At 43.4% G+C, this 16458-nt stretch overlaps 1 protein-coding gene across 3 annotated transcripts in view; it reads right to left on the bottom strand.

Annotated features, from left to right (window-relative positions):
- LOC311110837 (oxysterol-binding protein-related protein 10-like) overlaps positions 1 to 16458 on the bottom strand; it is a 138664-nt gene that overhangs the window by 59676 nt on the left and 62530 nt on the right. For all 3 annotated transcript variants that reach the window (XM_084153425.1, XM_084153426.1, XM_084153427.1), the window contains one exon: positions 7667 to 7867. In XM_084153425.1, coding sequence (XP_084009551.1) covers positions 7667 to 7867 — 201 coding nt within the window. The remainder of the gene's footprint in view (positions 1 to 7666; positions 7868 to 16458) is intronic.

The raw sequence follows: 16458 nt of genomic DNA, 5'->3' as shown, positions 1-16458 counted from the left end.
CATGCTATACATGTTATATATATTTTTATTAGTTATACTATTCTGATATTGATTACTGACTGCACTGTTGGGTAGAGCATGCAAGTTAAGCATATTGTATAGCTTCCCAAACACAAACACACAGCAGCCCACTCTTCAATTGCACATCTGTTGTTTCGCTGACTGACAGATTCAGTGAGAGCCTTTACAGCCAGGGTTATATTTGTGGTACTTCCATTGATGCGGAATACGTAGCTTATCCAACTACAATACAAACAGAAGAAATGTGATGTTATTGATAGGTCTAGCCTCTGGTGATATTGCTAATCATCAAGAGATTTTGTACATCAAACACTAAAATGCATCAGTGACTAAATGTTTTTCTACAGGGACTGCAATGCAATTCTACATTGTCCTTCAAAAACACAATCAACTGTTACCGGACTGACCCCCAACAGTAGCTGCAGCTCAGTGGATCAGTTGTAAAACAACTCTCATCCATCCCACCACTCAGACAGAGGCCCTGTGTCCTATCATAAGGAGTGAGCCCTGATTTTCACTAGGCTTAACATGGGCTTAGTGTGTAGAGCCCCACACTATGTGCAGCACATACCGACTTTCCACTCAGTCACGTTTGAGACATCAGACAGCTGTGGTGTTTTACTTAGAAACACCTCCAGAGAGAGAGAGAGAGATGGAAGGAAAGAGAAAGAGGGAATAGTAAGAGAGAGAAAAGGGAAGGATAAAGAGAGAGATACAAAGAGTCCAGGGTCAAAGAATGGTGCCGGAGGGGATGGCTGCTGTTTTACGGGCTCCTAACCAATTGTGCAATTTTGTGTGTGTTTTCACATTGCTTGTAACTTATTTTGTACATAATGTTGATGCTACCATCTCTTATGACCGAAAATAGCTTCTGGATATCAGAACAGCGATTACTCACCTCAAATTGGACCAAGATTTTTTATTTAATTAGTCTGACGCAAAGAATATAATGCTGCTCCCAGACAAGGCCCAAATCCCCTTCATTCGCATGAAGAAAATAAGGAAATACAGGGGGCAGAGATCAGGGTGCCTTGTGAGAATTTGTCGGCAAGTGGGTAACCCACCTCTACCATCCATTCTATTGGTCAACGTGCAATCACTGGAGAATAAACTGGATGAGCTCCGTTCGAGACTATCCTACAAACGGGACATTAAAAACGGTAGTATCTTATGTTTCACCAAGTCGTGGCTGAACGACTTGGTGAACAGTTGGCTGGGTTTTCAGTGCATTGGCAGGACAGAACAGCTACGCCCTGGAAGACGAGGGGTGGGGGTGTGTGTCTATTTGTCAATAACAGCTGGTGCACGATGTCTAATATTAAGGTAGTCTCGAGGTATTGCTCGCCTGAGGTAGAGTACCTCATGATAAGCTGTAGACCACACTATCTACCAAGAGAGTTTTCATCTATATTTTTCGTAGCCGTCTATTTACCACCACAAACCGACGCTGGCACTAAGACCGCACTCAACGAGCTGTATAAGGCCATAAGCAAACAGGAAAATGCTTATCCAGAAGCGGCGCTCCTAGTGGCCGGGGACTTTAATGCAGGCAAACTTAAATCGTTTTTTGACCTAGTTTCTACCAGCATGTCACGTGCAACCAGAGGGGGAAAAAACTCTAGAACACCTTTACTCCACACACAGAGATGCGTACAAAGCTCTCCCTCGACCCCACAGTGACCGTACGTACATATCTCAACCAGAAGCCATGGATTTCAGGCAACATCTGCACCGAGCTAAAGGCTAGAGCTGCCGCTTTCAAGGAGCGGGACACTAATCCGGACGCTTGTAAGAAATCCCGCTATGCCCTCAGACGAACCATCAAACAGGCAAAGCGTCAATACAGGACTAAGATTGAATCCTACTACACCGGCACTGACGCTCGTCGGATGTGTCAGGGCTTGCAAACTATTACGGACTACAAAGGGAAACCCAGCCGCGCGCTGCCCAGTGACGCGAGCCTACCAGACGGGCTAAATGCCTTTTATGCTCGCTTCGAGGCAAGCAACACTGAAGCATGCATGAGAGCACCAGCTGTTCCGGACGACTGTGTGATCAAGCTCTCCGTAGCCGATGTGAGCAAGACCTTTAAACAGATCAACATTCACAAGGCCGCGGGGCCAGATGGATTACCAGGACGTGTACTCAGAGCATGCGCGGACCAACTGGCAAGTGTCTTCACTGACATTTTCAACCTCTACCTGCCCGAGTCTGTAATACCTACATGTTTCAAGCAGACCACCTAGTCCCTGTGCCCAAGAAAGGTAACCTGCCTAAATGACTAACATCAGTAGCCATGAAGTGCTTTGAAAGGCTGGTCATAGATCACATCAACACCATCATCCCAGAAACCCTAGACCCACTCCAATTCGCATATTGCCCCAACAGATCCACAGATGACGCAATCTCAATCGCACACCACACTGCCCTTTCCCACCTGGACAAAAGGAACACCTATGTGAGAATGCTGTTCATTGACTACAGCTCAGCGTTCAACACCATAGTGCCCACAAAGCTCATCACTAAGCTAAGGACCCTGGGACTAAACACCTCCCTCTGCAACTGGATCCTGGACTTCCTGACGGGCCGCCCCCTGGTTTTAAGGGTAGGCAACAACACATCTGCCACGCTGATCCTCAACACGGGGGCCCCTCAGGGGTGCTTGCTTAGTCCCCTCCTGTACTCCCTGTTCACCCAAGACCGCGTGGCCAAGCACGACTCCAACACCATCATTAAGTTTGCTGACGACACAACGGTGGTAGGCCTGATCACCGACAACGATGAGACAGCCAATAGGGTGGAGGTCTGAGACCTGGCAGTGTGATGCCAGGACAACAACCTCTCCCTCAACGTGAGCAAGACAAAGGAGATGATCATGGACTACAGGAAAAGGAGGGCCGAACACGCCCCCATTCACATCGACATGGCTGTAGTGGAGCAGGTCGAGAGTTTCAAGTTCCTTGGTGTCCACATCACCGACAAACTATCATGGTCCAAACACACCAAGAAAGTCGTGAAGAGGGCAATGCAATGCCTTGTCCCCCTCAGGAGAATGAAAAGATTTGGCATGGGTCCCCAGATCCTCAAAAAGTTCTACAGCTGCACCATCGAGAGCATCCTGACCTGTTGCATCACTGCCTGGTATGACAACTGCTCGGCATCCGACCGCAAGGCGCTACAGAGGGTAGTGCGTACAGCACAGTACATCACTGGGGCCAAGCTTCCTGTCATCCAGGACCTATATACTAGGCAGTGTCAGAGACTCCAGTCACCCAAGTCATAGACTGTTCTCTCTGCTACCGCACGGCAAGCAGTACCGGAGCGCCAAGTCTAGGTCCAAAAGGCTCCTTAACAGCTTCTACTCCCAAGCCATAAGACTGCTGAACAATTAATCAAATGGCCACCCGGACTATTTGCATTGACACTTTGCTTTGTTTTTACACTGCTGCTACTCGCTGTTTATTATCTATGCATAGTCACTTTACCCCTCTCTACATGTACAAATTACATCGACTAACCTGTACCCCCGCACATTGACTCAGTACCGGTACCCCCTGTATATAGCCTCATTATTGTTATTTTATTGTGTTACTTTTTTACATTTTTTTTTTTTTTTACTTTAGTTTATTTAGTAAATATTTTCTTAACTCTATTTTCTTAAAACTGCATTGTTGGTTAAGGGCTTGTAAGTAAGCATTTCACAGTAAGCTCTACACCTGTTGTATTCGTCCCATGATTTGATATAGCATAAGAGTATTTCCTACAAAGCCAATACAGTATGCTGCAGTAGAAAAACAAAACCCTCTCAGGTGGCAGACATGAGACGTCACACTCACCTTGACCTAGACAGAGAGCCCATCAGTAGAAATAGCCTGATTGAATTAGGCCACAGACTCCCTCTGTCAGGGACCAGGCTCCTTTACTATAAAACTGTCACGAGCCCGGCAGCCCAGATACAACAAGAAGGACTCTGTGTCCACCAGGGGTGACCTCTATGCTACAACATCCTTCAAATAGTGACACACACTGACGATTCCCAGTGAGTTCTATACATGAGTATATGCTTTGTATACACAGCACATCTCCTTATCTTAAGACTCCAGAGCAAAGGAAGAGGGTCCACAGAGAGTGGAACAACTAAAATAGCTTGGTTCAAAATGGCCACCAGTGTGGAGGTAGACACTAGGAGGAGACAAACTGCCTCCCCTCATTTCCCACTGGAGAGAAAATTTGTATAGAAATAGCCTGACCTGACTGACCCTTTGAGCCGTGAATGTCTAAATGCCCAGTGGTGCTGCTCTACTGCTCCAGGGGTCTGATGGGTTCACATCAGCCAGTTGTGACAGGCAGCACTGCTGGAGTCAAGTCACGTGGTCTAGTTTCCGAGCTGGTCGGATGGTGATGGAACCTGCGAGTGAAAGGCAACAGCATGATGGAGAGCATTCCCAGTGTTCACAGTGAGGATGTGATGGATTTCATCAGGGGATGTTGGGTTTGGGTTTCGATGCCCAGTGAGTGTTGTTGTGCTGTGTTTCCATGAGACTGAGCAGAGTGGTTTGATCATGTGGAGATTCACTGGGGTGTGATATACTACAGTTTGAGTATACTACTACAACCCACAAAGTCACCGTTACTCACTACTACACTAAGCAGCAATCTACCTCTACAACCTACCAAACCACTGGGAGGGATGTAGGGGATGGAAATCAGGTCATGGAAATAGGGAAATGTTACAAGGCTCTTTTTGGGCAGAATGCAGGTTAGCACAAGCTTGAAACAGCATAGAGAAAAGAAAGACAACCCAGTTCCCTATAATCCAAGTCCAAATTCAGAGAAGGCCCCAAATGAGGGTTTGGGTTATTTAACGATCAAACCATCTGCTTGATATTTACTCAAATCACTCTGGGTTCATTTCAGGTGATAAGTCTACTTTCAAAGTAGTGAGAAATATTGCCACTCCTGAAGTACTTTTTCTGTTAATGTTTTTTAGAAGATCTCATTTTAAAAAGTTGTTTTTAGTGTGAAGATTGACGCAGCATATGCATCTGATCTGAATGGGGAATTTAACACGACTTGAGTTAGCCAGGCACAAATTCTCTGAAAATAACTTATCAAAAAGCTTCATGAAAATGTTTATTTCTTCCAAGAATGTCAATAACCTGGCACAGTGTTGTTTGAATCACAAGTACAACATGCATTAATTGAGGAAAAATACCAGAGCTATAGTTTCATGGGGTGCCTGGTAAAATGGCTCCTTACTCCCCTCTGTTCATATTCACTAGCGGAGTCCCTGTGGTGTTAGGTGATCCAATACCTCAGCTAAGTTTTGATTACACGCTATCCTGCTAGCCAGTGTACTATTCACCAATGCCCTTTTAGAGTTCCAGGTTTCTGAGAACCTGTACAAAGCAAACTTGTTCCAGAAGCAGAGCCTCGAAGAGAGCAGCCTTTGTTGTTGGCTCCCATTCCTGTGCATTGATACAGTGTCCGGTAGCTACAGCAGGAATGATACGTTCTGACCACCATGTCCTTAACCCAGCGTCTCAGACAGTGAACAGGCGAAAATGTTGTTATTTGTGCCATGTAGAGCCATCAGTAAATAATGGAACTAATGTTCAGCCCTTCACCCATTCCTGGAAGGCAATGTCCGACAGAGGCAATGGTACAGCACACAAGTGTGTCCACTGCCAATACTCCATACACCAGGCCTCAAAGTCAAAGACAACTCTAGTCTGCACCAGCTTTGCTTGCTGATGGTGTCTAAAGCTGTAATAGTCAACGGCCGAATATTTCGCAGGTTGACGTTTATTGTCATGAGTCTTGTCCTGGAGGCAGAACTGAGTGATTTCCCCTTAGATAGGCCAGCTGCAAAGTCAAAATTGGTTATATTGTAAAAGTTCATGAAAACAGAAATTTGCTTTTTGGTCTTAATTTAAGGTTAGGGTTAGGCATTAGGGTTAGCAGTGTGGTTAAGGTTAGGGTTAAAATCAGATTTTATGACTTTGTGGCTGTGCCAGCTAGTGACAACTCTGCAGAGCTGGCTCCAGAACAAGATTCATGACGAAAAACGCTAACCTGTGAATATTTCAGGGCAAAGACAAAAATAACAAAGCCAACATTTTTCTAAAGATTGTAGAGTACACACAGTCCATCACTCTTTCCAGTCATTTCTCATTATACCTGATGTACCGACACTACTAAAAGAATGTATTAGGCCTACTTTTTTCAAAGCTTAGAGGAAAAACAGTTTATCCCGACGGATACAAGAATACACTTTGTCATCAGTTCGGGAAGTCTTTCCATCAGCTGAAAATGTATTCAAGTCATCTTATCTATATAATTCAGCAGAGAAATAGACAGCCCACTGACAATAGCAGGAACAAGACTAGACCGCTAGGACTAACTAAACAAAAGTTGGGAATGAGGCGACTGCTCAGCTAAAGGTGTCAGACAATCGAGATTCCATCAAGTTCTTATCTCCTGTCTCTGTCCTGTAGTATAGAGTAATCTTTTTCAATAAATCACTATAAGCAACTGCAGACAAGCTATTTAGAAAGGTTACAAAATCAGTCATTATAAGGGCGAAAAGCTTACATTTGTGAATTAATGCATGTGAGCAATAGCCTGGTTAACCTAGATTGAACGCTGCGCTCACAATGTGTTCAGTCTGGTTTAACCAGGCTATCCGAGAATGGACATGAAGACAGAGCAGATGTGGACAAGGCTATGGCCGTAACTGGCCAGCTTGGCAACTCCATGGGGTATAATTCATGCAGTACATGGCCCGCTTAGCACACAGTCTGACACTGATGGAATACAGACTGATCCGTTTTGGAGGAAGAATTCAAAAGGGCAATTTGTCCAAAATGTCCATGCAAATCAATGCCAAATTCTGCAGTTGGCTATTCAACCATTTTAGCAAAAACTGGAATTACTGGTATAATGCCCTTCCATTCTCTTCAGAACATAAAGACACAGCACCTCTCTCCAGTTGACTTCACTCCATAGGTACAACATTAGCTTGCCGATTTCCCCTTTGTCGCATGCCATGTTAAGCAGTATGGATGTATACAGAGAAACGCCAAGCCAGATAAAGCTAATGACATATTGCGCAGTGCAGTCAATGTTGGATCGGGTCAAACACCCAGGCCAATTTTTTTTTTGCTGAACTCACTGCACCAATGGCCCACCAGAGGGTAGGCAGAAACACAGAATTGTACATTTTTACATTTACATTTTAGTCATTTAGCAGACGCTCTTATCCAGAGCGACTTACAGTTAGTGAGTGCATACATTTTTCATACTGGCCCCCCGTGGGAATCGAACCCACAACCCTGGCGTTGCAAGCACCATGCTCTACCAACTGAGCTACAGAAGGCATAGGACCCGGAACCCAGTGCAGTACTGAAACATGAGTGTGTTTGGGTCAATGTTGGGGTCAATTTGAAATGACTGGGTCATGTACTTTGAACAGAAATATTCCCTAATGTGAAAATAGTATATTTAAAAATCCAAACTCCATGATTCCAATCTGGCTGAAATTGGGATGAATTTGGCAGACAGTCTGCCTAGCGCCTACAACAATGAATAATCAATTAATCTATGATGATGTCATCACAGAGGGACAGTTCCAGGTTCCACCCACCTCTTTGACCTCCAGTAGTCGGCCAGGATATTGGTTCTTGGTCCGTCGGGCAGCAGCTGGGGACTTGTGGTGGGTGATGGTCACGATATTGCTGGGTGTGCCCGGACATGCCAAGTGCCTCTGGGTACCAGGCGAGGAGGAGGCTGGAAGGAGGTGGGGGGTGAGGGAAACACTACGGGACCGACCGGAAGATGAAGAGCCCTAAGAGAGAAAGACAAAAAAGAGTGAGGAGGGATATGTGAACTGCCACACCACTCAACTACTTCCTAGTTCTACTTTCATCTAACATTCACCTGTATCCTATGAACTGTGAGTCTGGTTTGTGAGTCAAACCAGAAAACAGAAAGGGGTTTAGCCTTCTTGAATAAGCTTGGGTACTGTATGAAAGCCATGTTGAAACCAGTACCTTGTGGTTTCCTTAAAAGGTCCAAATTTCAGTCGTATGAAGAGAACCATGACTAACCCTTAGCCTGGGCCTCTTGTTATCACAAACCCCAAACAAAACCAGAGGAAAAGCTTCCACCTCTCCAGTGAACTTAACTCCTAAATTAGCTTAAGGCTACTTCCCTCTTGACAAGAGCAAAGAAGTTATGTAGAGGTGAAAGACCAGTTAAAGATATTTAAGAAGCTATCAACGGAACTTAAAAAGTGGAACTTTGCTTTCTGTCTTCTTTATAGCGCACACCACCGCCAAAATCAAATCTGGTTCTCTCCTTCCTTCCTTCTCTTTCTCCTTCCCTCCCGCTCTCTTGGCCTCTCTCCCTCCATCTCTCCATCTCCCTGCCCTCTGTATAATGGCTGCCATGTCTCTCAGTCAGAACTCGTCCTCACCCTCCATCAATTTACAGCAGTCCCAGAGAGACAGAGTCCCTGCATCCTGGATCCCACAGAGGTCTGGGCACTGCACAGCCGAGAGAGAGAGCTACAGTTTGAGTATACTACTACAACCCACAAAGTCACAGCTACTCACTACTACACTAAGCAGCAATCTACCTCTACAACCTACCAAACCACTGGGAGGGATGGAGGGGATGGAAATCAGGTCATGGAAATAGGGAAATGTTACAAGGCTCTTTTTGGGCAGAATGCAGGTTAGCACAAGCTTGAAACAGCATAGAGAAAAGAAAGACAACCCAGTTCCCTATAATCCAAGTCCAAATTCAGAGAAGGCCCCAAATGAGGGTTTGGGTTATTTAACGATCAAACCATCTGCTTGATATTTACTCAAATCACTCTGGGTTCATTTCAAGTGATAAGTCTACTTTCAAAGTGGTGAGAAATGTTGCCACTCCTGAAATAGTTTTTCTGTTAATGTTTTTTAGAAGATCTAATTTTAAAAAGTTGTTTTTAGTGTGAAGATTGATGCAGCATAGGCATCTGATCTGAATGGGGAATTTAACACGACTTGAGTTAGCCAGGCACAAATTCTCTGAAAATAGCTTATCAAAAAGCTTCATGAAAATGTTTAATTCTTCCAAGAATGTCAATAACCTGGCACAGTGTTGTTTGAATCACAAGTACAAAATGCATTAATTGAGGAAAAATACAAGAGCTATAGTTTCATGGGGTGCCTGGTAAAATGGCTCCTTACTCCCCTCTGTTCATATTCACTAGTGGAGTCCCTGTGGTGTTAGGTGATCCAATACCTCAGCTAAGTTTTGATTACACGCTATCCTGCTAGCCAGTGTACTATTCACCAATGCCCTTTTAGAGTTCCAGGTTTCTGAGAACCTGTACAAAGCAAACTTGTTCCAGAAGCAGAGCCTCGAAGAGAGCAGCCTTTGTTGTTGGCTCCCATTCCTGTGCATTGATACAGTGTCTGGTAGCTACAGCAGGAATGATAAGTTCTGACCACCATGTCCTTTACCCAGTGTCTCAGACAGTGAACGGGCGAAAATGTTGTTATTTGTGCCATGTAGAGCCATCAGTAAATAATGGAACTAATGTTCAGCCCTTCACCCATTCCTGGAAGGCAATGTCCGACAGAGGCAATGGTACAGCACACAAGTGTGTCCACTGCCAATACTCCATACACCAGGCCTCAAAGTCAAAGATAACTCTAGTCTGCACCAGTTTTGTTTGCTGATGGTGTCTAAAGCTGTAATAGTCAACGGCCGAATATTTCACAGGTTGACGTTTATTGTCATGAGTCTTGTCCTGGAGGCAGAACTGAGTGATTTCCCCTTAGATAGGCCAGCTGCAAAGTCAAAATTGGTTATATTGTAAAAGTTCATGAAAACAAAAATTTGCTTTTTGGTCTTAATTTAAGGTTAGGGTTAGCAGTGTGGTTAAGGTTAGGGTTAAAATCAGATTTTATGACTTTGTGGCTGTGCCAGCTAGTGACAACTCTGCAGAGCTGGCTCCAGAACAAGATTCATGACGAAAAACGCTAACCTGTGAATATTTCAGGGCAAAGACATAATAATGAACAAAAATAACAAAGCCAACATTTTTCTAAAGATTGTAGAGTACACACAGTCCATCACTCTTTCCAGTCATTTCTCATTATACCTGATGTACCGACGCTACTAAAAAAATGTATTAGGCCTACTTTTTTCAAAGCTTAGAGGAAAAACAGTTGCAGGATACTTTTTTTTTCAATGGCCGTAAGTATATACAGTGCATTCAGAAAGTATTCAGACCCCTTGACTTTTTCCACATTTTGTTACGTTACAGCCTTATTCTAAAATAGATGAAATTATTTTTTCCCTCATCAATCTAGATTTTAGATTTTTTAGTCATTTAGCAGACACTCTTATCCAGAGCAACTTACAGTTAGTGAGTGCATACATTTTCATACTGGCCCCCCGTGGGAAACGAACCCACAACCCTGGCGTTGCAAGCGCCATGCTCTACCAACTGAGCTACACTGGGTGATCTGAAAAGTCATAGTCAATCGATCAATAATATAATAATACTTTTAGCAAAAATGTTTATTTTCAATTTACAATCTGTAGAAACAATGAGAATAGAAGGGTTCAGAACTTTTGTAAAACATCACAGTACAGTTGAAAAATATATGGCAAATAGAAATCCAATATGGATGGTGTTAAGAGATAGATGGGAGGTGTTGAATGATGGGACTAATAACAACAACAACTAATAACAACAAGATAACTAATGTAAAGCATACTGTGTCCATAATAAGTATATAGGTTATAGGTTGAGAGCTTTTGTGAAAGAGCACAGCTAGAAAGATATGGCATATTGTCACATCTCCTCCCGTTGCTCCCCTCCGGCGCTCTGATTCGCCGGTCTACTGAGCCACCGGTCTGAGCGCAACACCTCGGCAACACCGGAATGGAAACCCAACGCACCCTTATCACCTCCAGCGCACCTGCACCTCATCATCTCATCACCACCCCTATTTAGCCCTGGGCTGTGTGTTGTGTGTGTGATTGTTTAGCTTCGTGTCGTGTACTCCATCTTTGTTATTTCTCTTGGTCATTGTTTAAGTAAACCTTGACCTTGTTAATTCCTGCGTCTGCGTCCTGCCTCTTCGTATACTCAGTACTCGTCACACATATAGAAGCAAACCGGATGGACATCATGAAAATGATTGGAGAGGTTGAGGGTAGAGGAAGTTCAGGAGTAAAAACAAACAAAATAGAATTATTGTAAAATTGACTGTGTCCATAAAATGTATATAGTATGTATAAGCTGGAAGTAGAGGCCTAAGCATAGTTGTTCACTAGTTTACTCCAATTAGGGAAGGGGTGGTGGAGTTGGAAAGTAATAAAGGGAAATATTTTATTTTTAAAGGATATGTGTATGTATGTATGTATATGTATATGTATGTGTATGTATGTATGTACAGTTGAAGTCGGAAGTTTACATACACTTAGGTAGGAGTCATTAAAACTTGTTTTTCAACCACTCCACACATTTCTTGTTAACAAACTATAGTTTTGGCAAGTCGGTTAGGACATCTACTTTATGCATGACACAAGTAATTGTTCCAACAATTGTTTACAGACAGATTATTTCACTTATAATTCACTGTATCACAATTCCAGTGGATCAGAAGTTTACATACACTAAGTTGACTGTGCCTTTAAACAGCTTGGAAAATTCCAGAAAATGATGTCATGGCTTTAGAAGCTTCTGATAGGCTAATTGACATAATTTGAGTCAATTGGAGGTGTACCTGTGGATGTATTTCAAACTCAGTGCCTCTTTGCTTGACATCATGGGAAAATCAAAAGAAATCAGCCAAAATTGTAGACCTCCACAAGTCTGGTTCATCCTTGGGAGCAATATCCAAACGTCTGAAGGTACCACGTTCATCTGTACAAACAATAGTACGCAAGTATAAACACCATGGGACCACGCAGCTGTCATTACCGCTCAGGAAGGAGACGCGTTCTGTCTCCTAGAGATTAAAGTACTTTGGTGCGAAAAGTGGAAATAAATCCCAGAACAACAGCAAAGGACCTTGTGAAGATGCTGGAGGAAACAGGTACAAAAGTATCTATATCCACAGTAAAACGAGTCCTATATCGACATAACCTGAAAGGCCACTCAGCAAGGAAGAAGCCACTGCTCCAAAACCGCCATAAAAAAGCCAGACTACGGTTTGCAACTGCACATGGGGACGAAGATCGTACTTTTTGGACAAATGTCCTCTGGTCTGATGAAACAAAAATAGAACTGTTTGGCCATAATGACCATCGTTATGTTTGGAGAAAAAAGGGGGTTGCTTGCAAGCCGAAGAACACCATCCCAACCGTGAAGCACGGGGGTGTCAGCATCATGCTGTGGGGGTGCTTTGCTGCAGGAGGGACTGGTGCACTTCACAAAATAGATGGCATCATGAGTAAGGAAAATTATGTGGATATATTGAAGCAACATCTTAAGACATCAGTCAGGAAGTTAAAGCTTGGTCGCAAATGGGTCTTCCAAATGGACAATGACCCCAAGCATACTTCCAAAGTTGTGGCAAAATGGCTTAAGGACAACAAAGTCAAGGTATTGGAGTGGCCATCACAAAGCCCTGACCTCAATCCTATAGAACATTTGTGGGCAGAACTAAAAAAGCGTGTGCGAGCAAAGAGGCCTACAAACCTGACTCAGTTACACCAGCTCTGTCAGGAGGAATGGGCCAAAATTCACCTAACTTATTGTGGGAAGCTTGTGGAAGGCTACCCGAAACGTTTGACCCAAGTTAAACAATTTAAAAGGCAATGCTACCAAATACTAATTGAGTGTATGTAAACTTCTGACCCACTGGGAATGTGATGAAAAATAAAAGCTGAAATAAATCATTCTCTCTAGTATTATTCTGACATTTCACATTCTTAAAATAAAGTGGTGATCCTAACTGACCTAAAACAGGGAATGTGTACTATGATTAAATGTCAGGAATTGTGAAAAACTGAGTTTAAATGTATTTGGCTAAGGTGTATGTAAACTTCCGACTTCAACTGTATTTGATCCCCTGCTGATTTTGTATGTTTGCCCACTGACAAAGAAATGATCAGTCTATAATTTTAATGGTAGGTTTATTTGAACAGTGAGAGACAGAATAACAACAAAAAAATCCAGAAAAACGCATGTCAAAAATGTTATAAATTGATTTGCATTTTAATGAGGGAAATAAGTATTTGACCCCCTCTCAATCAGAAAGATTTCTGGCTCCCAGGTGTCTTTTATACAGGTAACGGGCTGAGATTAGGAGCACACTCTTAAAGGGAGTGCTCCTAATCTCAGCTTGTTACCTGTATAAAAGACACCTGTCCACAGAAGCAATCAATCAATCAGATTCCAAACTCTCCACCATGGCCAAGACCAAATAATTCTCCAAGGATGTCAGGGACAAGATTGTAGACCTACACAAGGCTGGAATGGGCTACAAGACCATCGCCAAACAGCTTGGTGAGAAGGTGACAACAGTTGGCACATGGAAGAAACACAAAAGAACAGTCAATCTCCCTCGGCCTGGGGCTCCATGCAAGATCTCACCTCGTGGAGTTGCAATGATCATGTGAACGGTGAGGAATCAGCCCAGAACTACACGGGTGGATCTTGTCAATGATCTCAAGGCAGCTGGGACCATAGTCACCAAGAAAACAATTGGTTACACACTACGCCGTGAAGGACTGAAATCCTGCAGCGCCCGCAAGGTCCCCCTGCTCAAGAAAGCACATATACAGGCCCGTCTGAAGTTTGCCAATGAACATCTGAATGATTCAGAGGAGAACTGGGTGAAAGTGTTGTGGTCAGATGAGACCAAAATCTAGCTCTTTGGCATCAACTCAACTCGCCGTGTTTGGAGGAGGAGGAATGCTGCCTATGACCCCAAGAACACCATCCCCACCGTCAAACATGGAGGTGGAAACATTATGCTTTGGGGGTGTTTTTCCTGCTAAGGGGACAGGACAACTTCACCGCATCAAAGGGACGATGGACGGGGCCATGTACTGTCAAATCTTGGGTGAGAACCTCCTTCCCTCAGCCAGGGCATTGAAAATGGGTTGTGGATGGGTATTCCAGCATGACAATGACCCAAAACACACAGCCAAGGCAACAAAGGAGTGGCTCAAGAAGAAGCACATTAAGGTCCTGGAGTGGTCTAGCCAGTCTCCAGACTTTAATCCCATAGAAAATTTGTGGAGGGAGCTGAGGGTTCGAGTTGCCAAACGTCAGCCTCGAAACCTTAATGACTTGGAGAAGATCTGCAAAGAGGAGTGGGACAAAATCCCTCCTGAGATGTGCGCAAACCTGGTGGCCAACTACAAGAAATGTCTGACCTCTGTGATTGTCAACAAGGGTTTTGCCACCAAGTACTAAGTAATGTTTTGCAGAGGGGTCAAATACTTATTTCCCTCATTAAAATGCAAATCAATTTATAACATTTTTGACATGCGTTTTTTCTGGATTTTTGTTTTGTTATTCTGTCTCTCACTGTTCAAATAAACTTACCATTAAAATTATAGACTGATCATTTCTTTGTCAGTGGGCAAACGTACAAAATCAGCAGGGGATCAAATACCTTTTTCCCTCACTGTATATACAGCTCTGGAAAAAAGTAAGAGTCCACTGCAAAATTATCAGTTTCTCTGGTTTTACTATATATAGGTATGTGTTTGGGTAAAAATTACATTTTTGTTTTATTCTATAAACTACTGACAACATTTCTCCCAAATTCCAAATAAAAATATTGTCATTTAGAGCATTTATTTGCAGAAAATGACAACTGGTCAAAATAACAAAAAAAGATGCAGAGTTGTCAGACCTCGAATATTGCAAAGAAAATAAGTTCATGTTCATTTTTAAACAACACAATACTAATGTTTTAACTTAGGAAGAGTTCAGAAATCAATATTTGGTGGAATAACCTTGATTTTCAATCACAGCTTTCATGCGTCTTGGCATGCTCTCCACCAGTCTTTCACATTGATGTTGGGTGACTTTATGCCACTCCTGGCGCAAAATTTCAAGCAGCTCGGCTTTGTTTGATGGCTTGTGACCATCCATCTTCCTCTTGATCACATTCCAGAAGTTTTCAATGGGGTTCAGGTCTGGAGATTGGGCTGGCCATGACAGGGTCTTGATCTGGTGGTCCTCCATCCACACCTTGATTGACCTGCTGGAAAAACCAATCCTCAGAGTTGGGGAACAATGTCAGAGCAAAAGGAAGCAAGTTTTCTTCCAGGACAACCTTGTACGTGGCTTGATTCATGCGTCCTTCACAAAGACAAATCTGCCCGATTCCAGCCTTGCTGAAGCACCCCCAGATCATCACCGATTTTCCACCAAATTTCACAGTGGGTGCGAGACACTGTGGCTTGTAGGCCTCTCCAGGTCTCCGTCTAACCATTAGACGACCAGGTGTTGGGCAAAGCTGAAAATTGGACTCATCAGAGAAGATGACCTTACTCCAGTCCTCTACGGTCCAATCCTTATGGTCTTTTGCAAACCTCAGCCTGGCGCTTATTTGCTTCTCATCGATGAAGGGCTTTTTTCGAGCTTTGCACGACTTCAGCATTGCCCCTAGGAGCCTGTTTCGAACCGTCCTCGCCGTGTACGTCACCCCAGCTGCCGTTTGCCATTATTTTTGTAGGTCACTTGATGTCATCCTACGGTTGTTGAGTGACATTCAAATGAGTTGGCGGTCATCCCGGTCAGTAGAGAGTCGTTTTCGCCCTCTGCCGGTCTGTAGCTTTGTTGTCCCCAATGTCTGCTGCTTGACCTTGTTCTTATGAACCGCCGTCTTTGACATTTTAAGGATGGAAGCAACCTGACGCTCACTGTATCCCTCTGCCAGTAAAGCCAGAATTGAACCCTTCTTTTCCTCACTCAAAACTTTCCTTTTCAACTCTTTTGGCATGGTCAATAGTTATATTTTGATTAATATTACTTTTGAGGTACTATTAGCACTGTTTTTGCCATCCAGCTGGTCTTATTGCAAGAAGATAGTGATGACCACAGCAGTGGTTTTTATACTTTTCCTCGTTAAATAAGATTTGGTTCAGGTGATCACTTAATCAGTACCTAATTCAGTAGAATGAGGTGTGCCTGTGTTGGAATTCAACAGACACTGGAATGGAATGGCTGTCATACATGTAGAGATGCTGATTTAAGAAACATTTCCAGTGGTCTCTTAATTTTTTCCACAGCTGTATATATATATATTTGCGAGAAAAAAAAACATATGGGGGATTGGAAGTGATGCAGACAATTACATTGATGGTAATTACAATCTACAGTGGGGAGAACAAGTATTTGATACACTGCCGATTTTGCAGGTTTGCCTACTTACAAAGCATGTAGAGGTCTGTAATATTTATCAT

This window comes from Coregonus lavaretus, assembly GCF_964263955.1.
Source record: "Coregonus lavaretus genome assembly, chromosome: 3".
In the NCBI taxonomy this organism is placed as follows: Eukaryota; Metazoa; Chordata; class Actinopteri; order Salmoniformes; family Salmonidae; genus Coregonus; species Coregonus lavaretus.
Note: the sequence above shows the minus strand (reverse complement) of the source record. Positions and strands in the feature narration are given on the sequence as shown.